We start from the raw sequence: 26712 nt of genomic DNA, 5'->3' as shown, positions 1-26712 counted from the left end.
TGCATTGAAATAGCAAGAAGCCAAGGGTTTTTCTCAAGTGACACTGTACAAGGAACCTCAATATGTGAAAGAGATATGCTATGGTCCTGGAGGAAGCTAAACCCCATCTGCTCAGCTTTCTTCTCACTCCTCCCTCTACTCCTGGAATGACACCCCAGAGATCTGTGGATAAAGTCTGGAAAATATTGCGCCATTCGATTTTTCTAAGGTCTCTTTCAGGCTAATATTCCATGATTCTAGGTCTGAAGGGGAGACTTAGCTTTGTGTGAATCATGCCAAGTTGGCTCCTCTTGTAGCATTTTCTACACTATCTGGTAATTACTTGCTTACTTGTCTGTCTGTTCTGCTAGGCTATAAGCAACTCAACTACACAGGCTGTTCTTTCTCCTTTTGGAGTTCCTTCCCCCACTCCCAGTGATTGCCACATGCTCCCCAACATACAGCATCTAGTCAGGAAATACCATGTAAATGGATGGGTGGATGGGTGGATGGGTGGATGGGTGGATGGGTGGATGGGTGGATGGGTGGATGGGTGGATGGGTGGATGGGTGGATGGGTGGATGGGTGGATGGGTGGATGGGTGGATGGGTGGATGGGTGGATGGGTGGATGGGTAGATGGATGACCACATGAATGAATAATTATTAGATAATAAATCAATAAAGAAATGATCACATGAATAATTTTGACACATTAATCACAATGTTTCAAAGGTACAATGAATTCAGTATTCTCCTTGAGGAGAAAGCCAGGGTTCCAAATCACATTTTCAACATTGCCAGACTATTCAAGGCGAAAAATCTGAAACAACAGTAACTAGATTACTTCACTTTGGAAAGCAACCTCAGATTTCCCACCATTAAGTCCTTTCAAGGGCAGGAGACATTTCTCTCCATGCCCCTACCTTGTACATGCCAACCAGCCTCTCCCCAAACCCAGCTCAGTAGACCACTCTCTCTGCCCTGGTACTTGGCACTTGTGCCTAGAGATTTACTTGGACTCTAAGGAAATGAGACTTCCTGTAGAAATATCTGTCCCACTTGTTCACCAATGGTTTTCTCAGAGAACAGTCAGAGAAAGCTGACTTTCTATTCCTTGGTTGGTGGTCATGTGGGGAGTTGTGCAGATTTCCAGCTGTGGGCTGAGAACAGGAAGCCCATGGGGAAGGGCATTGGCTCAAACCCAGAATTCTTCCTGTCCTCCTTTAAAGCTTATGCTTCCTGCTCTAAGTTCTTAATGACTACCTTCCATTTAAAATCGTCTTTAGCTTTAAAGGAGGCCAATTTTGACAGTACTGTAAGCCAAGATAATCTGGCCAGAAACAAGTCCAATGAATTTAATAGCTTTTTTTTTTAATTGTTATTTTTAAGGTGGAGAATGAGCATGAAAAAAATTCAGTCTGGAGCAGAAACAGAAATCAATCCCAGAGAATTGATGCGACATCACTGGCGTAAAGCAATAAGTATGGATTCTTGGTCATCTTTTGAGCGTGAAGAGTTAAGGTTGTATTTTTTCTTCTTGCTATTCTATTATTTAAACTATGTGTCTCAGTGGAGATATTTTTCTTCCCATAATGTTCTTTAGCATTCCCAGAACATTCTGAATGCCCAATAATTATGGAGTAGAGCTGGCATCTTTTTTTATATATATATAACCAGGATGTTCTTAAAAAGTCCAGGGCGTCAATTTGTTTACAAATGGAATCTTACACTCCATTGAATTATATCATTTCCAAACTGTCATTAGTCTTTGTATTATATAACCAACACAAAGAAGCAAAAAGGACTAAACAAACAAAAAAGTCATCGATAATCACACCTGCCAGAGATAACCACGGTTAACACTTTACAGAGGTGTTTTTCAAACTGGTTTGTGGCCCATTAGGGGATCACAAAATCAGCTGAGTAGGTCATGGCCAGCATTTTAAAAATAAAACAAAAGAGACAGAAGAGAGATAGAACTGAAGTAAAGTAGAACAGAGAAGGAAAAGATAGGCTAGGGTAATACAATTAAGAAAGGAAAAGAACAGCTCCTACCAGGGTCACAATAGAGGGTCTGAGATAGAATGGGAGAAAAATGTAGAACAAAATTCAAATTCATAAAAAAGACTGGACTTACTGGTCTGATAGAGACTGGAGACTATGGCCCCTGGATACCCCTCTAGCTCAGAACTGAAGCCACTCCCAGAGGTTACCTTTCAACCAAATAATGGACAGGCCTATAAGATAAACAATAACACCCGTAAGGAAAGTGCTCCTTAGAACAATCAACTACATGAAACCAGAAGGTCAACATTTGCCCAAAAGCAAAGATGAGAAGGCAGGAAGGGGCAGGAAAACCAGAAGAATGAAAACAGGGAGCTCAGGGTAGAAATGGGGAGACCACGGACACATTGCGGGGACTGCAACCAATGTCACAGAACACTTTGTGTATAAATTATTAATGAGAAACTAATTTGCTCTGTAAACCTTTACCTAAAGCACAATTTAGGGAAAAAAAAAAAAGCTCCATAAAAAAAAAAAGAGAAGAAACATCAAAATGCTCCACATAAAGAAAATGTGAATATTGTTAATAAAACTACTGTTTCAGCTCTATGTGTCTACTGAGTCGCAAATGTAAAAGGTACTTTTTATTGTAAATCATGATCAAACAATGGACGCACAGTAGGTATTTCTCACTTCATGGGCGGCTGTCTTTCTGGCCTGATATCCCGACTCCAGCCTTTTTGAGAGTCCAAGGGCCCATCTGGACCTTGCCCTTGTATCTTTTTTGCTTCTATTTCCCTCATCATATAACTGGAAGGCAGAACACTGTCTGGGTGGCCATAAAGGGGCAGTGATGGGAGGAAAGCACCCTGACAGAGAGGAGCTGGGAGAAGAGATGGAGTACCGGAACTGAAGACTGAAGAGCCAGGCCAGGCCCTTTTTAACAGTATGGTCTTAAAGCCTCCAGTGGAGCCTCCATTTCCTCACCTACCGAATGAATATGATAACATTTCCCTCACAGAACTTTGAGGGTCCTTGTGAAATAGTATGAGACAATACTAGCAGAAAGCAGTCACATAATAAATGTCAGGGGTGTGTGTGAGAGAGAGAGAATTTGCTTGATGTCCACCTGAACATATTCTGAAGAGTCCCCTTGATAACATCCAGTCATCTAAGACAAAAATGCAGCAATCTTCCAAAAACTGGGGGCAGGCAGGAGAAAGTCAAGGAGTTGAGGAAGAAGCTGCAGGTCATGGTCTCAGCTGTACCCTATAGATGAGACAGGCAGCCTGGGAACAGTGGATGTAAGCAAGACTTACACAGGTCCTCAGGGTACATCTAGATTTTCCAGGGTCTGTCTATATTTTCCAGGGTCTCTTATTCTGCATAAAGCTCTTTTGCATTTCACACCGGGCACGTGAAGAAAAGCATCCCTCCCCATAGCTTCTGACTTCACAGAGCTGTCTCACTAGACCTCTGTCAGTTTTTGAAGGACAAAGGCAAATTACATAGTAACCTCTATATTTGCAGAAAATCTGCATTAATGGTCCAAAACAGTTCTCTCATGGAAAAATCAGCTCACCTATCCTCTTGTTAGGAAAAAGGAATGAAGCAAAGAAGAGTAAAGTCTACAACCATGTTCAAATTTATCATAAAAGCCCACTTTCAAAGGCCCAGCTGTGTGTCACTCAGCAGCAGGTCCCCTGGGGTGTCTCACAACCATTTTTCAGACTTCACTGTAAAGGCTTCACACACTTCACACCCAAAGTGAACCAAATGTGAAATCAAAACACAACCAAAGCACAGAGCAGCCGTGAGTCTGCTTTGGCCTCCAAGACATTTCAAATATCCCAATATGCTTGACGGAGAAAGCTTAGACTCAAACATTCACCCCTCAATTCTCCAACCATGGTCATTGCAAACCAAAGAGTGAGGAAGCCTGTGGGCCTGGGTGGGGGTCACACCACTCATTGAGCTCAGGACTTCAAACCTCAGCAAAGGAGTCTGGGAACCTGAGCCTATGGCATGGTTTTCAAAAAAAGTCCTGTGGGCAGTTTTAGAATTCGCTTGAGGACTTTTCAATCCCTAAATCTACAAAGTTCCATCTAGTATGGGTTCCTACTTTGTGGATCAGATATCCGGGGCATTAAAGGCAGAGCCCCAAGAATAAACCCTCTCACTCATGGAGAAAAAGGCCTGTCCCTCTTATTTGCCTCTTGTTCTTCTGAAAGAAATGTCCAGCTTTGCCTAGACTTTGCATAAAACCCTGATTTAAAAAAAAAAAAAAACATTTACCATCCAGTTGACTCCAACTCATGGCAACCCTATGTGTGTCAGAGTAGAACAGTGCTACCTAAGGTTTTCAAGGGCTGATTTTTCAGAAGCAGATCGCCAGGCCTTTCTTCTGAGGCTCCTTTAGGTGGAATCGACCCTCCAACCTTTCAGTTAGCGGTGGAGCACGTTAATCGTTTGCACTACAGTAGAAAAGGCCATTCCTGATAGCTCTAAGGCTAATGCAGTCCAGTGATTACAGAACTCATCACTCTCCCCCTCCACTCCTTCTCCAATGAAAGGAAGCAATTTCAAATCCAAAAGGATTCTCCTTCTCACCAAGGAAGAGCTGAAGCAGCACCAATAAAGATTCCAATGTCAAATTCCAATTTCATAGGGACTGTGAGTGATTTGGAACAGGGCTTTGTGAAGAGCCCATTCTGTGAAGCAAAGGTCCCCATAACTAGGCTCTAATTTAAAAGGGGAGGGGAAGTCCTTTTAAGGAGGTCATGTTTCCTCCATTTTAGACACCAAAACTTTGCCATTAAGGATCAGTGCTTTCCATGAAACAATTATCTCTTGCATCACAGAAAAAGAGAACAAGGCTTTTGCTTGGCCTGGACCAGATGTCAAGGGACAGCAAGGAATAAAGAACAGTCACCAACACAGCCTTGAAGGGTCTCAGTGAGGAATAAATTTTTTAAAAATACAAGTCATGGAGTTTTTAATCCAACAGAAATGTGGAGATATATTCACCAAAAGAAAGACACTGGAAGGTTCATAGCAGCATTATTCAAAATAGCCCAAACTGGAAATTACCCAAATGCCTATTAATAGTAGACCAGATAAATAAACCATGATCTATTCATACAAAGAAACATGATGCTGCAATTCAAATGAAAGAACTACATGCAAAACCATGAATAAATCACACAAGTATCATTTGGAGCAAAAGGAGCCAGGTAAAAAAAAAAAAAAAAACACATATTGCATGATTCCAAAACAGGCCAAAGGAATCTCTGCCCTTAGAAGTGAAGGTGATGGCTCCCCTCGGGGAGGGTATGTTGGCAGGATTTCTAGGGAGCTGCAAACATCCTATTTCTTGTTCTAGGTGCTAGTTACAGAGGTGCTGCACTTTGTGAAGATTCATTGAGCTGTAGACTTACGATTTTGCATTTTCTGTATTTGCGTTATACTTAGATTTTTTTAAGTTTTACAAATGTATCTATATCATATATTCATCTATATGGAGTGAAAGAGAGAGAATCTGAATCAGTGAATTCTTTTGGTTCCAGGTAGCAACATTTCTTCCAGAAACAGGAACTCTGCCAGTAAGTTTTCATTTCCATTCACTTACTTGAGGAAAGCTGCCACACTGCTCCTGGCCACACTTGGGAAGTCTTTACATCTCAGGAAAAGAAGACCCTACAGATCAATGCCTCTTCTGTTTAGGGAAAGAACACCAATTACTTTGGAGTGCCTTCTTCATCTGTGCATTTTCAGGAAAACCATTCATTTTTTTCTCCCTACACTGCACCTCTACATAAATCAGGGTCAGCTAAGTGCTTAAATCTCACAATAAGAATTTACTTCTCCCTTGTGTGAAATCCAAACAGGTGCTGGCAGACAGCCTTCTATGCAGTGGCTCAGGGACCCAGGCTCCTTCCATCTTATAGATCTGCAATCTCCTAGAGCCTTGGAGTGCACTGCTAGACATTCTACGTGCAGAGTGGGGAAGAAATAAACTGCAGAGGACTGTGTAGGAGCTTTTATAAGCTAGTCCTACAGGTGGAGCACATCATTTCTCTCACATTCTACCGGACAGAACTCAGTCACATGGTCCCACAAGGGAGGCTAGAAAATGTAGTCTAGTTGTATGCCCAGGAGGAAAAGGAAAAGAGCTGGTGAATACCTAGGTCTTCTTTGCTATGGTCTGTCCAGTTCTACAATCTCTCCTTTTCTTCTAGCTGTTCCATGCCTGATGTCTGACTACAAGGAGCAGAAGACAATGTCCTGGGCATGTCTTTATGGGAGAAGATATAGAAGATCTCAGAAAGTAAAGACACAGGCATCTGCACTCGGCACCCCTTCTATGATGGTGCACATCTGCAGCCAGCCTTCCTCTACCACCTGCAGAAGCCCACACCTCCTCGAGAATAAGAAGGAGATGGCAGCCAGATGCTAAATTGTTCTTGCAGTGCTCTGCAGTATGAGTTAGGCCATCTAAGCCAGAAAATGGTTGGTATTCTTTTGCCCACATTTTCACCATGTATTCAGCTGACCAGAATATTTACACTTACTGAGGAGCCATAGAGGCTGGGTTTTATCAGTTTTTATACCCACTTCTTTTACCCAAGCCCCTTGATAATAATAATGATAAAAGAACAACAAAAGTAGTAGCATCAATGACATATACATATTACCCCTTATTACGTATACTGCATTGCTGATACTTTCCATGGATTAATTCACTTAATCTTCACAACAACTCTATGAAGTGAGTACTAACAGTATCCCCATTTCAAAGATAAGGAAACCAAGGCAAACAGATTGTTAATCTGTCCAAGGTTACACAGCTGGTGAGTGGTGGAACTCAGAGAATCAAAGGTCACCATTTCCCTTTACTAAAGAGATGGCCTGGTTTAGGGACAAAGCCTGTTATCATCACAAAATTCCAGTCCCTCAGGGACCAAACCCTGAATCTAAGCTTCCTAAGTACAGGGCTTGATCCAACAAGGCCAACCAGGCAACAGAAAAGCATACAGAGCAACTTGGAAAGCAAACAAAGTATAAGTTGAGAAGTCAAAAAGGGCGTTGCTTTGGGTTTTTTTTGTTTTGTCTTGTTTTTCTGGTTTTTAAAATTTTTCTTTCCACTCAATAGTCTGCCCCCCTCATTGTCTTTACTCACATGTATTTGTGAGTATCTTTCCACATTATCACCTCTCATAACCAGCCTGAGATTCGCTGATCTTAGGATATGGGGCAAAGGGTTAAAATAATGCCACACAAGACGCAACCTTACACAATATATTTTCTTTCGTGCATTTGGATTAGTTTTAATTAGCAAAGGCAAAGGCTTTGCAGAAGAGCACTGGGTGACATCTGATACCTGAGCATGGTTCCAACATCCCTTCTCTCACACCAAAGGCATTTAACCCTGATGTCTCTCCTACCACATTGCCCCAAACTTAGAATTGCACATCTCTCCTATTTGTGAAGCAGAAACAAGGGCAGGTTAACCAGTAAGCAAGGTACATCTGGGCTTAATTGTATTTACTTACTAAGCTGTAGTGCAATCAATTTCACATGGGTTTCATCGCATCCTTGATGTGGAGAAAAACAGGTGAAATCTCACACTACAGATTAGTAAATAAACACAAGTAAACCAGTGTGTACCTTGCTTATTGGGTGTAATCTGTTCCTGAGCAGAAAGCCCCATGACTTCACACATGGAAAAGGATTTCTTCATGCTGTACTTTCCCCTCCTCAGAGTTAATCTCTGAGAATCAAATTCTCAATAGACATGCGCCATCTTGCAAATGAATTACTTGCGGGGGAGACCGCTGAGGTAGCAGCACTCTGATGCGAAATTAAAGAGGAAAATGCAGCTTTACTTGAATTATTAAAATATAAATAAAGGCTCGAGGAACAGAGTCCAGATGCACGCTGGGGAGAAACATAAATATTGATATTATATTCTAATGAACATTATGTCTCACTGGCTGTCATCCCTCCTCAGAGCTACTAGGGCTTCCCTCCTTTAAATGTCTAGTATTAAAAATCAAGAGTAAGATGGTGCCTGGCTACCACCACTGACTGTTTGGATCGGGGTCACATTAGATGGTCTCAGACAGAATGAGAAAAAAAATGTAGAAAAAACTCAAATTCTTAAAAAAGGCCAGACTAACTGGACCAGTTGAGGTCAGAGGACTCCCTGAGACTATCACCCTCAGACACTCTTTTTTTTAATTTTTTAAAATTTTTATGGTGCTTTAAGTGAAAGTTTACAAATCAAGTCAGTCTCTCATACAAAAATTTATACACACCTTGCTATATACTCCTGATTGCTCTCCACCTAATGAAACAGTACACTCCTTCCTCCACTCTCTCTTTTCGTGTCCATTCGACCAGCTTCTGACCCCCTCTGCCCTCTCATATCCCCTCCAGACTGGAGATGCCAACACAGTCTCAAGTGTCTACTTGATCTAAGAAGCTCATTCTTAACCAGCATGTTTTTCTATCCCATTGCCCAGCCCAATCCCTGTCTGAAGAGTTGGCTTTGGGAATGGTTCCTGTCTTGGGCTTAAAGAAGGTCTGGGGACCATGACCACCAGGGTCTTTCTAGTCTCAGTCAGACCATTAAGTCTGGTCTTTTTATGAGAATTTGGGGTCTGCATCCCACTGCTCTCCTGTTCCCTCAGGGGTTCTCTGTTGTGTTCCCTGTCAGGGCAGTCATCAGGTGTAGCCAGGCACCATCTAGTTCTTCTGGTCTCAGGATGATGTAGTCTTTGGTTCATGTGGCCCTTTCTGTTTCTTGGGCTCATAATCACCTTGTGTCCTTCGTGATCTTCATTCTCCTTTGATCCAGGTGGGTTGAGACCAATTAATGCATCTTAGATGGCCGCTTGTTAGCATTTAAGACCCAGACACCACATTTCAAAGTGTCTCCTGTGTTTTTAAAACATTGATATCTATAGAGATTTTTTACAATAATTTTTTATTGTGCTTTAAGTGAAAGTTTACAAATTAAATCAGTCTCTCACACAAATACCCATATTCACCTTGCTACACATTCCCAATTACTCTCCCCCTAATGAGACAGCCAGCTCTCTCCTGCCTCTCTCTCTTTTCGTGTCCATTTCATCAGCTTCTAACCCCCTCCACCCTCTCATCTCCCCTCCAGGCAGGAGATGCCAACATAGTCTCAAGTGTCCCCACCTGATCCAAGAAGCTCACTGCTCACCAGCATCCCTCTCCAACCCATTGTTCAGTCCAATCCATGTCTGAAGAGTTGGCTTCAGGAATGGGTCCTGTCCTGGGGCAACAGAAGGTTTGGGGGCCAGAACCACCGGGGTCCTTCTAGTCTCAGTCAGACCATTAAGTCTGTTCTTATGAGAATTTGGGGTCTGCATCCCACTGCTCTCCTGCTCCCTCAGGGGTTCTCTGTTGTGTTCCCTGTCAGGGCAGTCATCGGATGTAGCCAGGCACCATCTAGTTCTTCTGGTCTCAGGATGATGTAGTCTCTGGTTTATGTGGCCCTTTCTGTCTCTTGGGCTCATAATTACCTTGTGTCTTTGGTGTTCTTCATTCTCCTTTGATCCAGGTGGGTTGAGACCAATTGATGCATCTTAGGTGGCCGATTGCTAGCATTTAAGACCCCAGATGCCACTCTTCAAAGTGGGATGCAGAATGTTTCTGAGACACTCTTTAAACCTTGAACCGAAACTATCCTCTGAGATCACCTTTTAGCAAAACAGAGGACTGGCACAAAAATAAAAAATATTACCCATAAGAATGGCGGTCTACTAAAAACCATCTGTATGAGACCAAAAGATTAACATTTGCTCTAAACTGCAGCACCAAAATGTTTTAAACAGCCCAACGCCATCACACCAAAAATAAGGAAGCTACACTGTTCCAAATTCTTTTGGAAATCTTATACATGGGATGGCTAGTTCTTAATCTAACCCTCCTTGAGGGCCCAGAAGCCCCGTGGAATCATTGTCTTCCATGCCCATGTTCACAGAATGGCCCCAGTAGGGGCTGGTGCTAGTAAGACAGGGAACAGAGGGGCGCCCAAATCTGCAAAGTAACAGGAAATGGGCCGGGGAGCAGAAACCAAGCCATTCCCCAGAACAACAGGGCAGAGTATCAGAAAACAGCCCACAAACTTCTTTAAAGTTGTCTTTCAGAAGCAGCTAGATAAAACCAGCCCCAGGGACATGTGCAGAACATGCACCTGTGACTGCTGTGTGACCTTCCACCAGGGGCAGTGAGGGGCTGCAGCCACAGCCAGAGAATCGAACTCAAGTAGCAAGAGGCTGCGCAGGCGCGACACCCCATAAGTCCTGCTACGAATCCCAGAGGCCTCCAGGACAGGAGCCACCTTAGAAAGCTGCTGTGCGTGCACCGTAGTTAACATATCCCCGCCCATGCCTATGAATAAACATGAATCTTTTCCAGCCCAACAACTTTTAAAAACCCAGGCAAGTCTTTTGTTCTGTGGGGGGGGGGAGCGGTAAGCATAGCTTAGGCCCCCCCTTGTCGCCTCTTCCAAGGCTCTTTAATAAAATTTGCTCATGTGGAAAACTCTTCGTGCCTTACCTGCTCATTCTTGACCAGTGAGAGGCAAGAACCTTATTTAATTCCGGTAACACTAGGGCATCAAATTTCAAATACTGCTTTTCTACCTCAAAAGAGTATTACCTATCTGGGCTGAGGTGAATGTTTTCCATCTTCTCAATAGGATGGTAGGTTACACAGGTGCCTGCAGTTGTCCAAACTCATCCAGCCATACACTTAAGACAGGTCCATTGCACTGTATATAGATTTGTCATTGTTAGGTGCTGTCGATTTCAACTCATAGCAACCTCATGTGACAGAGTAGAACTGCCCCATAGGGTTTTCTAGGCTGTAATCTTTATGGAAAGGAGCCCTGGTGGTGCAGTGATTAAGCACTCGGCTGCGAACCAAAACGTTAGTGGTTCAAACCCACCAGCCACTCCAGGAAAGCAATATGTGGCAGTAGGCTTCCATAAAGATTACGGCCTTGGAAACCTTATGGGCAGTTCTCCTCTGTCCTATAGGGTCGCTATGAGTTGGAATCAATTCATTGGAGGTGGGTTTTGGTTTTAATCTTTATGGGGGCAGATCACTAAGTCTTTCTCCTGCAGAGCTGCTGGGTGGGTTCAAACAGCCAATCGTTCAGTTAGCAGCTCATCACTTAACCATTGTGCCACCATGGCTCCCGTATGTAGATTACACCTGGATTTTTTAAAAATAGTATTAAAACAGCTTTGAAATTTTTCTTAGACAGCAAAATCAGATTAATCCACAAGACTCTAGGAAATTTGCCCACTTCCTCAAGACTCAAAACATGGCTTTACAAAGCGCATTGGACATATATGTAAGGATTTGCTTTTCCTCCCTCTGAAAAGAGCACAAAGTACTGTAACATGGTTTCCTAGAGAGGCAAGTTTGGCTGGGTGGGAAGGGAGGAGGGCTTTCCTTTTCTTTTCAATTTTGCACCTTCCTCTATGGATTGAATTGCCAGGCCCTAAAAATGAAATAGGAGCTCCAGTGGCACAGTGGTTAAGTGCTCAGCTGCTAACCAAAAGGTCAGTGGTTCGAACCCACAAGCTACTCCAGGGAAGAAAGATGTAGCAGTCAGCTTCCGTAAAAATTACAGCCTTGGAAACCCTATGGGGCAGTTCTACTCTGTCCTGTAGGATCGCTATGAGTCAGACTTGACAGCAATGGAAACACGAAACAAAAAATGTCAACAGCTCCAAGTTGAATCCAACCCTTCTCACTACTTCCACTAAACCACCACCATCTCTGACCGGGATTATTGTAACAGCCTCCGGTCTCCCCACTGGTACCCCTGCCTCTCCCATTGTCTCTTTTCCACACAATAGCCAGAGTAAATCTTTTAAACTCTAAGTCAATCATGTCCCACATAGGCTTAAAACGCTCCAAACCCTCCCTACTTCCATCAGAGCAGAAGGCAAAGTCCTCAAAACAACCTTCTAGGCCCTCTGTCATCTGCTCCCACCATAGCTCGCTGACCCCCTCTGCTCCTTTTCTCCTCTTAACCATTCCATGTCCACCACACTAGCTTCCTTGGTTACACCACACACACTCTAACCTCCATGCCTTTGCACTGGCTGTTCCGCTGGGATACTCTTTCCCCAGCTATTCACATAATCGACTACATCACCTCTTTCCAGTCTTTGCTCAAAGGCCACCTCCTCAATAAGGTCCACCCTGACCACCCCGCTTAAAATGGCAACCTCACCCTCTGGATCACCCTCACGCTGCTCTAGTTTCTTTTTGCCTATAGCAATTACCACCTCCTAAACTGCTTTTAAATATCCTTAAATGAATTGTGTTTGTTGTTTCTGGTTTGTTTCTCCCCCATTGGCAAGTAAGCTCTTTGAAACTCTTTGTAACTTCTTGATGAAACACAAGCACCTAGAAGAGTGGCTGGCATATAATGAATGAACGCATCTGTGTGCTAAGATTCTTGGGCAATTCTTTTCTTTCTATATTTCTCTGCATAACAACAACAACAACAACAACAAAAAAGCCAGAAAGAAAAAAAAAATCTTAGTAGTAGTCTTTGACCAGGCAAGAGGAGCTGGCCACACAGCATCGCTTGGTCAGCTGTCTTCTTGCCCCTGACCTAGCATCTCACAGCTTCAGTAAGAGGTTTTCACCTATTGGAAAAAAATTAACATGTGCCGCCAACTCAGTCTGATCCAATTATGATATCAATAATTGTCTCCTTTAGTTCTCCCAACAACGTGATGTAGAGGTGCTGTTTTTACCTGCATTCTATAATAGATGAAGACACAGAAACGTTAAGTAAATTGTCTGAAGCCATACAGCTTTGAAGAGAGGGGAGCTAGGATTAGAACCCAGGTAGCCTGGCTTAAGAGTCCACATACTCTCTTGCTTCTGAACAACTAGATGGACTACACACTGGCCAACAAATTGTGGTACATGTATGCAATGGCATACTATTCAGCCAGTAGGAGAAATGAAGTCTTGATACATGCTACAGTGTGGATGGAGCTTGAAGACATTATGCTAAGTGAAATAAGTCAATCACAAAAGGACAAATATTGTCTGATTTCACTTATATAAAAAGACAAGAAAAGGCAAATGTATAGAGAACAAAGTTTACCAGGCGTTGGAGGGAGGGGAAAAGGAGGGATTAAGGATGATGGAAATATTGCATTTGTTAAGGATAGCATTGCACAGCTGATTATTGTAAGTGCTGTCAATAAGTTGTATACCTGTAAAAAGTTGAATTGGCAAAAGTCGTGTGATAGTTATATTTATAGCGACAAACAAACACAACAAAGAGTAGCTGCTGAGGCTGCTTATGTACAACCAAAAACCTCGTGGGATTTGGTTTCTTGGTTTGGAGGTTTAGGGTCATGGTTTCCGGGGACATCCCAGTTAATTGGCCTAATGAAGTGTTTAGTCCTTCTGTTCTACCTCCTAGTTGGTTGTGTAGTGCCTGAGGCCTTAAAGGCTTGCAAGCAGCCAACCAAGGCACAATAATTGGTCTCTACTTACCTGGAGCAAGAGAGGAAAAGGAGAGTCAGGAATAGGAGGAGGATATGGAATGTGTGGCTAATTGCTTCCATGAACAACTAACTGCCTCCTTTACCATGAGACCAGAAGACTGGATGGTGCCCAGCTACCATTACTAAGCATTTTGATCAAAGATTCTACAGAAGAGTCCTTATCAAAGGGAAGGGGGAATGCAGAACAGAATTTCAAATTCTCATGGACTTCAGACTTCCCCGAGCCATGAAGGCTGGATGAACCCCTGACATTTCTGCCCTGAGATAATTTTTGGCCTTAAACCAAAAAATCCCCTGAAGTTGTCTTAAAACCAAACAATAGTTTAGCTGAACTAGTAAAAAAAAAATGTCTGCCTCGAGCATTATGTTCTTTTAAGATTAAATTGATAACAGCAACTCGAAGATTACATAGGAACCTTAGAGGGCAGTGAATCTATGTTAATGGGGGAGGAACAACTCAGAAAAGGAGGGTGAGAATGCTTGCACAAGTCAAAGGATGTAATCAGTATCGCTACATTATATATGTAGAAACTGTTGAATTGGTGTCTGTTTTGCTGTGTATACTCTGAACAACAACAAAATAAATAAATAAATATTTTAAATCACCAAGGAAGCAGACAAAGAAAGAAAAGAACAGAGCAAGGACATAAAAATTCTCACCAGGCATCCTAAAAGAAAGAAAGAAACAAGTACTCTGATTTTCTGCCTTTTACAAATTCTAGAGTCAGAAAATGGACTCCAGGACCCAGAGAATTCTTTTGCAGCCCAACATTGCAGTCATTCTATGGACAAAATGCCAAAGCAGATTCCCCAAAATAAACTCTTTACCCATTATATACAAGAAAAGCAAAATGGCCACTATGATTACTGTGAGTCCAGTTTGAGCCAGAATAACCCCATTTTCCTTTTGAATAGGGTTATTAGACTGGGAGATCAAAGGAGTGCTACAGACATAGAGGATCTTGATTTCAGCAAACCATTTGACAGTTGCTCACGATGATAGGTCTGTGGGCAAGGTGGAGAAATGTGGTTTGAATGGGGAGGTGCGGGTGTGCTTGTGGCTGCTGTAACGATGGTACCCAAGGAATGTTGATTAATAGACGTCAACTTGGAAGGACATTGCTAGTACTGCCTGCCAATAGGCTCTGGCCTTGAGTCCATCCGAGCAATTATTGTATCAAAGATGTGGGTGATGGCATAGAATCATACTTATAATGTCGGCGGAAAGCAAAATGCTGTGGGCTGTAGCTGACACATTGAATCAAGATTTTAAACTATCACCACTGATTAGAAATGAAAGAGCAAAGCCAGCAAGATTCAATTTAACAGAGACAATGCGGGAGTCTCGTGAAATTTAAGTTCAAAATACCAACTACACGAATGGAATAGAGAAACCTCATGTAAAAGAACTGCCAAAGGAAGGAACTTTGTTGGGCCCTAAGAGCAATTTTTTTTTAAGAGTAGTAATGCATCAACAGTGCCGTGTAATGGTTAAAACCACAAGGATCACCTTAGTCCTAGTGGGCTGTTTAGATACAAAAAAGGAATGAGTCCGTTTGTGCTCTGCACCTGTGGCAGAGGGCAACTAGAGTGGGAGAGGATTGGAAATGGCATTAGGAGGCCAGGTTGAAGGAAATGAAGTTGTTTTACCTTGGATGAAGAAAGCTTGGAAGGAACCCTTTGCTGTTGAGTTGATTACCTCCAAACAGCTAAGATATCCTGGAAAATAGATTATAGCCAGGTTCCACATGGCTCCAGATGACAGAACTAGGACTAACAGGCAGGCATTACAAAAAGACAGATTAAGGCTCAATGGAAGTAAGGACCATTTGAGAATGGCAGCTATCCAGCAATACACTGGGAACAGTGGGTGGGACCATTTTCCACTGCCAGGGGTCTCAGAGGGCATGGAAACCAGATGGACTACCATTTGGGACACCCTAAAAAATAATCTGACTCTGGGTGGGAGACTGGATTCGATGGGTGCTGAGGTCTTTCCCAACTTTAAGATCCCAAGATTCCATGATTCTTGTTAAATTCACTTTGTTCTTGGTTAATTTCACTTTGAATGACTTAGGAGCTTAAGAAGCAGTAAGAAATTTTTCAGCATAAAGAGCCCAGGATATTGAATTATTATTTCAGTATACCCAAACCTTCTCATGTTCAGTAATGGATTAAGAAGCAGACATTAATGTAATAGAAACAAATATTGGCCATGCCTGTCACAGTCATTCACAAAGATGAGCTAGACAAAGTCCCTGCCCTCTGTGGGCTCCCAGTCTGATGGGAGGGTTCTCCAAAACATTGTTTCAACAAATGCAGACCCTAGAATGAGATCTTTAGATTCCTGAAATCATTCCCACCTCATGAATTTTTATCTCCATTTATTACCAAGATGGGATCCATGAAGAACTGTTGATGCAAAAAGAACTTTCAGGAATGTTTGAGATTGATAGTTTGCGCCAGGCATACTCTTCCCATTATTATTTTCTAAATAATTTTTATTGTGCTTTAAAGTGAAAGTTTACAAATCAAGTCAGTCTCTCACACAAAAACCCATATACACCTTGCTACACTCTCCCAATTACTCTCCCCCTAATGAGACAGCCAGCTCCCTCCCTCAGCTCTCTCTTTTCGTGTCCATTTCGCCAGCTTCTAACCCCCTCCACCCTCTCATCTCCCCTCCAGGCAGGAGATGCCAACATATTCTCAAGTGTCCCCACCTGATCCAAGAAGCTCACTCCTCACCAGCATCCCTCTCCAACCCATTGTCCAGTCCAATCCATATCTGAAGAGTTGGCTTCGGGAATGGTTCCTGTCCTGGGCCAACAGAAGGTCTGGGGACCATGACCACCAGGGTCTTTCTAGTCTCAGTCAGACCGTTAAGTCTGGTCTTATGAGACTTTGGGGTCTGCATCCCACTGCTCTCCTGCTCCCTCAGAGGTTCTCTGTTGTGTTCCCTGTCAGGGCAGTCATCTGTTGTAGCCGGGTACCATCTAGTTCTTCTGGTCTCAGGATGACTCTTTCCATTATTTTCTAAAAGTGTGACACACAAAATCTTATGTCCCATGATTTTTTAATAGAGTAAAAAGAAATTAAACTGAATTGTCAAAATGAAATTCCAACTATGTTTAGTATCTTTTGCCCATTTTGTAAATGGGTTTTTGGTTTTCTCATTGTTGAGTTTTAAGACCAACTCTGCTTAAAACTGTCCTTGTCCCTAAAATTCCCAAAGTAGCAAATCCTCAAGACTTTTGAGTAAACATGGAACTACAGGAGAGATTTCATGTTTTTGCAATCTTAAAGGTAGTGCCCATTAAAGGTAGACTAGAAGCTCTGAGACTGAAGACGTTTACACCTTTCTGATGGCATGTGGAAAAGGCCTCCACGCACAGGAAGAAAGACATCTTTATTGTTACCATCTTAGCAACATCAGCCCAGTGGAATCTCAAGGATTTCCTAGGTAAAGTAGTTCAGTAGTTTTGATTTAAAAGCCCAATCCAATACAACAAGAAAAGTATAGCAAGAAATGTGTTGCTGTTACTAGTTATGAGGAAATTACAACCATGAATTATTAACCTTTGAAAGATTGCTTTCTTCTCGGTTGTTCTGTGATGGGTTTAAAAACAGCTTTCAGTGGAGCTGTTAGGATGTCTGAGTGGCTCAGGAAACTCACTGAGCAGAGCCAGGAGGAACAGAAACCTAACCATAGTTACTGAAACCTCCAAGGAAACACATTAACCAGACTATCTATGAAAGGTCTTTTCAAGCGGCAGAATGAACAGAATGGGGAAGAAAAAGCAGGGCCATCCTCACCAAAGCAGAATGGACCCGTAATTAGCATTGCCATACCAACCCAAAATGATCAATTCCCCCAATGTGTTACCTCAAAGTTCCTTTCAGGATTTAGCAATTTCTGTGTCTGCTCTAGAGTCCCTCGGTGATGCAAATGGTTAATGTGGTTGGCTGCCAACTGAAAGGTTGAACGAAGGTTTGAGCCCACCCAGAGGTGCCTCAGAAGAAAGGCCTGGCAATCTGCTTCCAAAAAATCAGCCATTGAAAACCCTATGGTGCACAGATCTACCCTGACACAGAAGCGGTCATCATGAGTTAGAATCGACTTGATGGTAACTGGTTTTATGTCCCCTGCTCTGGCTAAAATTATACTTCTCAAATAGGGCGTTTGGATCTCCTGGGGCTGTCTCTGATCCAGTTCGAAGAACAATAAACAGCACTGTCAAAGGCTGGCTGATGGAACATTGAGGAACTGAGGGGATGTGTCTTCACCACAGACTTGAGTTCCTTCCACGCCCCTTCTCACCCCTGAAGCACTGAAGATCTCCCATGCTGACAGAAGGTTCAAGCTGTGAATCTGCTAAACGGCAGTAACAATTATTTCTAGACAAACCACAGGGCATTCTGGCAGGTAGCAGGAATGTGGCTATATGATAATCCCAGGGGAAATGGTTTAAGGAAACAGAGTGCGAAACATCACCTCTACCATACTCCTGGCCCTAGGTCTTTGCCCTCATAGTTTAAAAGTTAAACAGATTATCTTGGTTTGAGTTCCCCTAGAAGCAGACCCTATGACAAGGATTTGAGTACAAATAGTTTATATGAGAGGCGATCACAGGGAACAGCCATAGGTGAGTGCAAGAAAGTATCTGCAATACCTATAGATGAAAAAGGATTCACATCTATAATACATAAAGAACTCCTCCAACACAATAAGGAAAAATACAAAGAACCTTACTGAGAAATGAGCAAAGGCCATGAACAGTTCATTCACAAGAGATTATCCAAATGGTAAAAAAAAGAAGAGGTGTCCAACCTCAAAAATTAAAACCACAGTGAGATTTTATCACATACACACCAGTGTGGCTACAAGCAAAAAGACAATACCAGTGTTGGTGAGGATGGTGAGCAACTGGAACTTTCATATACTTCTGGGAATATAAATTGGTACTATCAGGTTAAAAAACTGTTAGGTAATATCTACTAAAGCCAAACATATCCATCCCCTGAGCCAGCCATTCCACTTCAAGATATATACCAAACGGCGGTGTGCACATACGCTCACCAAAAGACATGTAAAAAATGTTCATGGCAATAGCCCCAAACTGGAAAAAACCCAAAGGTCCATCATCAACCAATCGTGGTACATGTACACAATGAAACTTTATTCAGTGATGAGCACGAGCATCTACTTAACATCTACTTCTATACTGGACAACATGGGAGAGTCTTACAAACATCATAGTGAGTGAACACTGCTAGACACTAAAAAGTACATACTATATGATTATACTTAAATAAAGTTCGAGAACAGGAAAATCTAACTGATGGAGGTGGAAGTTGGGTCAGTGGTTACCTTTGGGGAGGGGGATAGTGACTGGGAAGAGGCTTGAATGGCAATTTCTAGAGTGCAGTAATGTTCAACCTCTTGATCTAGGTGGTGATTACATGAGTACGTTCACTTTGTGAAAATCAACCAAGCTGTACATGTATGACCTATGTACTTCTCAGTAAATATGTTAAACTTCAATATAAAATTCACTTAAAAACTCACTAACTACATATAATCAGTAACTAAAAAGCCAACATCATCAAAATTTCTAAGGATGAACAGCTTAGGGTCAAGGCTCATGAAGTAATTCCAAGTCTCAGGTTTGAGTGACAGAAAAGCTAAACTCACTTCAAATTCATGACCATCAATCTCGGAAGGCTCTTGGCACAGCCAAATGACCCTACTACACTTCCTTACTGCATCTGCATTTCCCCATGACAACTAACAGCACCTTCCCTTCTCCTTGTATGTCTCCAATGCCCTCCTAGCTGATGGCCTCGCCACATACTTCACAGAGAAAATTGATGTAATCAATAAGAGCACCTCATCTTGCCGTGAGACAAGAACTGGATGGTGCCTGGCTACCACTACTGAACATTTTAATCAAAGATTCCATAGATGAATCCTGATCAAAAGGGAGAAAATGCAGAACATAATTTGAAATTCTTATGGACTCTAGACTTTCTGGAGCCATGGAGGGTGAAGGAACCCCTGAAACTATTGCCCTGAGATAATCTTTAAACCTTAAACCAAAAATATCCCCTGAAGTCATCTTAAAACTGAACAATAGTTTAGCTTAACTAGTAAAAAGAAGAAAAAAAAGGACTGCCTTGAGCATTATGCTTTTTTAAGAACTATCTATATGGGATCAAGTTGACAACGACTTGAAAGATCAGACAGAAACCTTAGGGGACAGTGAGTTTATGTTAACGGGGGAAGAACAACTCAGAAAAGGAGAGTGCACAACTCAAAGAATGTAATCAATGTCACTAAATGGTACACGTAGAAGCAGTTACCTTGGTGTATGTTTTGCTGTGTATATTCTTAATAACAACAAAATAAATAAAATTTAGAAAAAAAAAAAAGAACACCTCATCTGTCAGTCCGGCAGCCCACCTGCATCTCTGCCTGAATCCTCCATCTTCCCTCCAGTTCCTGTGAATGAAACTCCCCTGCTCCTGTCTACACCACCCCCTTCACCTCCACTGGTACTCTGATCCCATCGCCTCTCATCTTCTCAAGAACATCAATAAGTATCTCATTCCTTTCCCAGCGTCATCAATTTCCCCCTCTCCATGGAAACCAAACATGCTTAAATGTCTACAACTTTTAAGCAAATCTTCCTTGACCCTGTGTACTCCCCTTCAGCCGCTGCTTTATTTCTCCACTCCCCTGCAGAGCAAAACTTCATACCCACCCAACCCAGTGCCATCGAGTCAATTCCGACGCACAGTGACCCTATAGGACAGAGTAGAACTGCCCCATAGAGTTTCCAAGGAGCACCTGGTGGATTCAAACTGCCAATCCTTTGGTTATCAGCCGTAGCACTTAACCACTGCGCCACCAGGGTTTCCAAAACTTCATACAAGAGTTGTCAATTGCCACTATCTCCTCTTCTGTCCCCTCCAGATCTCTCTCCAAGCCCTCTTATTTGGGTTTGGTTCCCAGCCCTCCACCCAAATGGAACCTATCAAGGCCTCTAATTACTTACAGGTTACCCAACTCAATGGCTATTTCTCAGTCCTCATCTTACTCTCGGAAGCATTTGATCAAGTTGACTTCTCTCTCATTCTTGAACCATCTTCTCCTGGTTTCCCTTATACCACCCTCTCCTGGTTTTTCTTCTACCTGGCTGGCTGCTGTTTTTCAGCCTCTCTCCACCACTATCAGATTTCCAAGATTAGATGGCCTCAGGCTCAGACCTGGCCCTTTTCTCTTTCCTGTCTACACTACCCTAGTTCCAAGGTTTCGGATAGCAACTCTACCCTTGTGTCTCCCTTTGACATCTCTCGCCCGAGCCTTTTACCTGAGCTCTGGACCCACACGTCTAATTGTCTCAAGCATCTCCACTTGGTTGTCTAAGACACACCAGGCATCACAAACTTAACATGGGCCAAAGAGAGAACTATTGATTCCACCCCCTCCACAATAAAACATCCAGTCTCCCACTCAAAAAAAGAAAAAAAGAAAACTGTCTTCGAGTCATTTCCGACTCACAGCAACCTAAAGGACAGAGTAGAACTTCCCCGTAGGGTTTCCAAGGCTGTAATCTTTATGGAAGCAGACTGCCACATCTTTCTCCCATGGAACAGCTGGTAGGTTCAAACTGCAGGCCTTTTGGATAGTAGCTGAGAGCTTTAACCACTGCACCACCAGGGCTCTTTCACCCATTAGTCTTTCCATTTTCAGTAATATTACCATCTTATGTGAGTTGTTTAAGCCAAAAAAGCCAGGAGTCATCATCCTTAATTAATTTTTTCCTCTCACACCCTGTACCCAATCCAATCGGTAAGCACTATCATTTCTATTTCCAAAATGAATTTAGGATCCAGCCACTTCTCACCATCTCCACAGCTACCGCCAGTCACAGTGGCCAACTGGTCTACCAGCCTCCAGGCTTGCCTCCAATGACTTTCATAAAATGTAAGTCAGATGCTGTCACTCCCTGCAAACCACCTCCCAAGGTGCCTCAGGGCAACAGGAAGCAGCTGTGCTGTCCAAGGATGAAGCAGCAAGCCCAGTGACTGCATGGGGAGTAATAACTGGGGTGGGAAGGCTCTTAGGGAGTGTGGAGGCACATAGATACCCTCAAAGTGGGAGAAAAGGGAAGGTGCTTCACTTTTAGGCTTCTTTTCCCTTTGAACCCCCCCCAGGCCTTCAGCAATGCCAAAAGGAGATCCATCGTGTAGCAAATGCCACTGGTGCTTCACTCATATCCCCTCTGCCCTTCCCAAAGGACACCTGTGTGCATTCCTGTACACACCATAGGCTTTTTGCACCTCTCTGCCTGAGACAGTTCTCTGACTCCGGGAACATGCTGGGACCACACACGGGGCAGGCCAAAAAGCCAGGGAGGTCATGCTCCAGATGCTAACTTCCCTGAGGAAGGGAGGGAAGTTGGTGAATTAATATTCTTGCTTCCTCAGTCCTCAGTGGAACAATTCTGAGGTATGTTCTCAGGGAGTCCCCAGCTGGGTTGAATCCTAGTTGCCCACAGTGGTAACTGGCTCAATAACACACCATGCATTGTGTACTGACTTTCACTCCTTTCCTGCCTCACTTACCTACTTCTCTCTGCTTCCTGGGATCCCCCTGCAAATAAAGTACTTGCACCAAAATCCTTGTCTCAGGCTCCGCATATTGGGAAACCCAAACTTAGACACATAACTTGTGCATTTCCTCCCAAAGGTAATGCCTTTCACAACATCAAACAAGAACAACACCATCCTAAATACATATGGCCAGGAGGAGAGATCTAGACAGACTGGAGACAGCCTTTTTAGGAAGATTAAAAAAATAACACATTTTAAGTCTATTCCTGGATATTATATTACCAGTTGCCTTTGAGTCAGTTTCAACTCACGGCCACCCCATATAGAACTGGGCTCCATGGAGTTTTCAAGGCTGTGACCTTTTGCGAGCAGATTGCCCCCTGTCTCCTGAGATGCCTCTGAGTGAGTTGTAACCCAACCTTTTGGTTAGTAGCCCAGCTCTTAACAGTCTGTGTCACAGAGGGACTCCTCAATATTATTTAGCCCCCTCTTTATTCAGGAGCCCTGATGCTGCAGTGGTTAAGAGCTTGGCTGCTAACCAAAAGGTCAGCAGTTCGAATCCACCGGCCATTCCTCAGAACCCTATGGGGCAGTTTTACTCTGTCCTATAGGGTCACTATGAGTCAGAATGGACTCGATGGCAATGGGGTCATTTATTCATGTATAAATATGCATAAATAGAGTATATATTCATTGACTGTATGCACGAAGACACTGAAGATCCTCTTCTCTCCATTAATCACTAGTCTGCACCCCAAACTATTAAAAGGACTGCTAAATTCTGGGCACACAGCTGCCCACTGCTGCCTCAAAAGAAAGAGGGAAGAGGATATTCTGATTCTGCTCCAGGACTGAGCTTCACTTGTATGAAACCTAACACACACACACACACACACACACAAAATGTAGGCACTACTTGACAGACTGCAAAACTCCCCTCCAGCTCTTCTGAAGTGAAATCACCACTCGCCCCAACCACTCTCCCCAGATCTCAGCGCTGTTGAAAGTGAAGGGCCTTGTCCCTGCCGTGCGGTTGGGGTAAAAAAGGAGGCAGGATTAAAGCGCTCATTTCAAGTCCCAAAAGTAAAATACGACTTGGCCCGCGGCAGTCTAATTCTTTCCAGAACTCATCCCCGGAATTGCCCTTTTAAACAACCAGTCATTAACCCAACTTCGGGTCTTTTATAGCTGCGAAAACCGATAGCGCACATCATTTATTCATTACTCTTATTGTTATTGTTATTGCAGAAAAGCGGCGAATTCCCGGGGCGGGGTTCAAAGCGTTGGTCAGAAGAGGGAAGGGACGCGCGGGAGAGGGGGCAGCAAGGTGGCCAGGTGCCCGGAAACCCCGGGGGACAGAAGCCGCGAAGGCGCCCCCACCTCGCGCGCTCCGCGGCCACCGCGCACCGGCGCAGCTGCTGCCGCAACCGGGGAAGCTTCTTATGTAAGCCAGACCCGCTGACATCACCTTAACGCGAGCGTCGCAGCCGGACTAGGCGCCAAGGGACCGGCTCGCCGCCTGGGTCGTGCCTCAGTGATGCCGCCGCCGCCAGGTTTGGGCGACAGTCCGCCAGAGAACCAGCCTGTGAGCCCTTCTGAGGGCAGATAGCACAGAATGGCCATTTAGAGGGAACCCTGTGCTGTCCAAGAGCGAGGAGGCAGCAAAGGGGCCCAGGGGTCTCCCAGACCTCCTCCCTCACCCCCTCCCCGAGCCTGACAGGACTAGTTCATGCCGCCAGACTTCTGCGACAGGGAATCTGGGGGTCCGCCTGCAGGACCCTCGGAGAGCAGATGGCACAGAAAACCATTTAGTAGGAACCCTGGGCTGCTCCGGGCAGCAGAGGCCCAAGAGTCTCCTCGCTCTCCCCAGCGGCCGGGACCTCCTCCCCGTCCCCGCGGCCCGCCGGGCCGCTAGGGTTGGAGCCCAAAGCTTCGGAGTTCGCTCCAGAGGCAAGCGGCGCCGCGCTCTACGTCGCACACGATCAGAAGGTACAAGTTCGGGACTCGGCTCAGCCTCTGAGGTCACAACAAGAGTGACAAAATCGCCCCGGCGCTGCAGAGGCCCGGAAAGCACACCCATCAACCTTGGAGCCCCCCAAACACACATGGATGGGGTCGGCTAAGGGGCTCAGGGCAGGGCTACTGTAAATGACCGGAGCGGTCCCCGGGGGAGGGATACGGAAGGCGTGCCCCGGGGGCGACCGACAGACCCCTCTGCCCATGTGCCCATCAGCGCGTCCTTCGGGCCCCTCTTCGCCCGCTGCTGCCTGCGAGTTCCGATGCGGCCCTTCAACTTTCCCTGCTCCTCGCCCGCCTCCCCGCCCCGGGTTCTGGCCTGGACACCCAGCCCGGGCATGGGGTGGGAGGGAGAGGAAGGTGCGAGCTGCGGCGGGCTCGCCGCTGCGGGGCTGGGATTGCGGCGGCCGGGGAGGGCGCGAGGGCGCGGCGCGGCGCGGGCGGGGACGGACGGTACTCACGCACTGCCTCCTGCTTGGGGTCCAGCGTGCCGAGGACGCGCTGCACGCCGTCCACCTTGCCCTGCAGCGCCCAGACGCGGCGGTGGGTGAGCTGGATGTCGCTCTCGAGCTCTTGGAAGAGGCTGCACGCGTGCCGGGCCACGTCCGAGAGCTGCCGAAGCACGCGGGCCAGCGCAGCATTGCTGACAGCGCACAGGTCCAACATGAGCAGCACGGCCGCAGCCGCTGAGGACGCCTCGCCTGCCCCGGCCGCCGCCTCCGGGGCCCCCGCCGGGCTCTCCTCACCGCCTGCGGGTGCCTCTCCGCGCGGCTGTGGCGGCCCTGGCGGCGCAGGGAGGGCGCAGGGCGGCTCCTCTGGCTCCGGCGCCTCGGCCTCGTCCCGCCGGCCGGGCGGCTGCAGCAGCGGCGGGGGTTCGTGGCCGCCCGCGCTCGCGTCCTCCTCCGGGCCGGGCGCCGGGCGCCGCTGCCGGCACAGCCACTGTGGTTCCACGATCCGCTTGGCGAAAGGCATCCCGAGCAGTCGGGCCGCGACTTTCGGGTCTCCTCGGCTCGCCCCTGGCGAGCGGGGAGCCGGCGCGCCCACCTGGGCGGAGAGCGGGCAGGAGTCGGGCACAGGCGCGCTTGGCGGTCGGGGTACGCAGGGGCTCCTCGCTCACCCGGCCTTCTCTTCGCCCCCGCCCGCCCCCAGCAGATCAGTCCAGTCAGCCCCCTCTGGGTGCACCGTTCCCTGGAGAGGCTGACAAGCGCGGGGCGCAGGAACCCCGGGGCGCTCCTGAGCTCTCTTCACTTGCTTCCAGCCGGGGCCGGCTGGTTCAGCTCCATCGTTCCTTCGCTCGCCGCTGCCACCCCTGCCGCTGCCGCTGCCTATATAAATGGGAGTGTGTGCGTGTGTGTGTGTGTGTATGTATGTGGGTGGGTGGGAGTGTGTGCGCGCGTCTCAGTTTGAAAGTACCCCAGCGCAGGCCTCTCCCCGCGCGCCCCTCGGCCGCTCCGGGGAGCGATTGCGCCCGGGCTCTCTCCCTCCTGGGCGGGGAGGAGGTCTCGGAGAGGCGCTCTGAAAACCCGGAGAGAGGAATCCGCCTTCAGCCCGGGCGCAGGAGGCGGCGCGGGGGCGGCGGGGCGGACGCAGGGCGGGGGGAGATCGGGCTGAGGGGGGCGCAGCGCCCCGCGCCGCCGCTGGGAGTCACTGGTGGACTCGCTGCTCGGAGCGCGTTACGGCGCTAAACCACTTCCTCGCATCCAAGGGGTCAGGATTGAGATTGTAAGCGTGTTGGGGGCGGGGAGTCCCCGAGTTGGGGGTGGGGGTGTCGGCAGCAAGCGCGGAGAGAGGAGGGTGGGGTCTTGGGGATGCGGCGGATTTGGCGTGTTGGAGCAAGTTGCTTCGCGGAATTCCGGCTCTGTGCAAGTCCTTTGGGCTCTTAGCAGGGAAAACTGGGCTGCCCCTCGGAGTGCCCTGATCGCTGTGAACACAGAGACAGCTGGAAAGGGTGACGGGGCGTGGGCGCATCCCCGTAGAGTCGCTAGGGTGCTGTTTATCCCTGTTCCCAGGCATCACGTGGCCACCGGTGCTGGGCAAGGTCTCTATAGAACATCATGAATGAGACCCAAACCACCAATGAGCGAAAACCCCAGAAAACTGCTTGCAAAACTCATTGGCACGCTAGGCAAGATAAACCCAACTGCCTCCCTGCCACCCTAATGTGGCGGAGCCTACCCAGCAATTTTTTCAGTTTTGCATCAGAGATATTCTGATTCATAGAAAAAAGGAAAGTTTTCTCCTTCAGTTAACCGAAAGGTATAATTTCTTAAAAAAAAAAGAGGGGGGGGCATGCATTTTCGATTGCAGCAGTCTGCAGGCTGAAGGCTGTCAGCCTCAGACCTAAAAGAGTTTGGGAACTGTTAATAAAATACACGCTTTCATCCCTCCAAAAAATATACTGTAAAAATATTTTTATTTTAAAGCCACAAGCCAGATCTTAGGAATGCAGCCTTCATTTCATGTGTCTAAAGAGAACATGGAAAAAATATGTTTTATGGAAACAAT

At 45.8% G+C, this 26712-nt stretch overlaps 1 protein-coding gene across 1 annotated transcript in view; it reads right to left on the bottom strand.

Moving 5' to 3' along the window:
• NHS (NHS actin remodeling regulator) overlaps positions 1-25227 on the bottom strand; it is a 369470-nt gene extending 344243 nt beyond the window's left edge. The window contains exon 1 of the mRNA XM_064278047.1: positions 24669-25227. Within this exon, the coding sequence (XP_064134117.1) occupies positions 24669-25179 (511 nt within the window). The 5' untranslated portion in view covers positions 25180-25227. The remainder of the gene's footprint in view (positions 1-24668) is intronic.
• Positions 25228-26712: the final 1485 nt, after the last annotated feature.

Source organism: Loxodonta africana, chromosome X (assembly GCF_030014295.1).
Source record: "Loxodonta africana isolate mLoxAfr1 chromosome X, mLoxAfr1.hap2, whole genome shotgun sequence".
Lineage (NCBI taxonomy): Eukaryota > Metazoa > Chordata > Mammalia > Proboscidea > Elephantidae > Loxodonta > Loxodonta africana.
The sequence above is the reverse complement of the archived record's forward strand: the minus strand, read 5'-3'. Positions and strand labels throughout refer to the sequence as shown.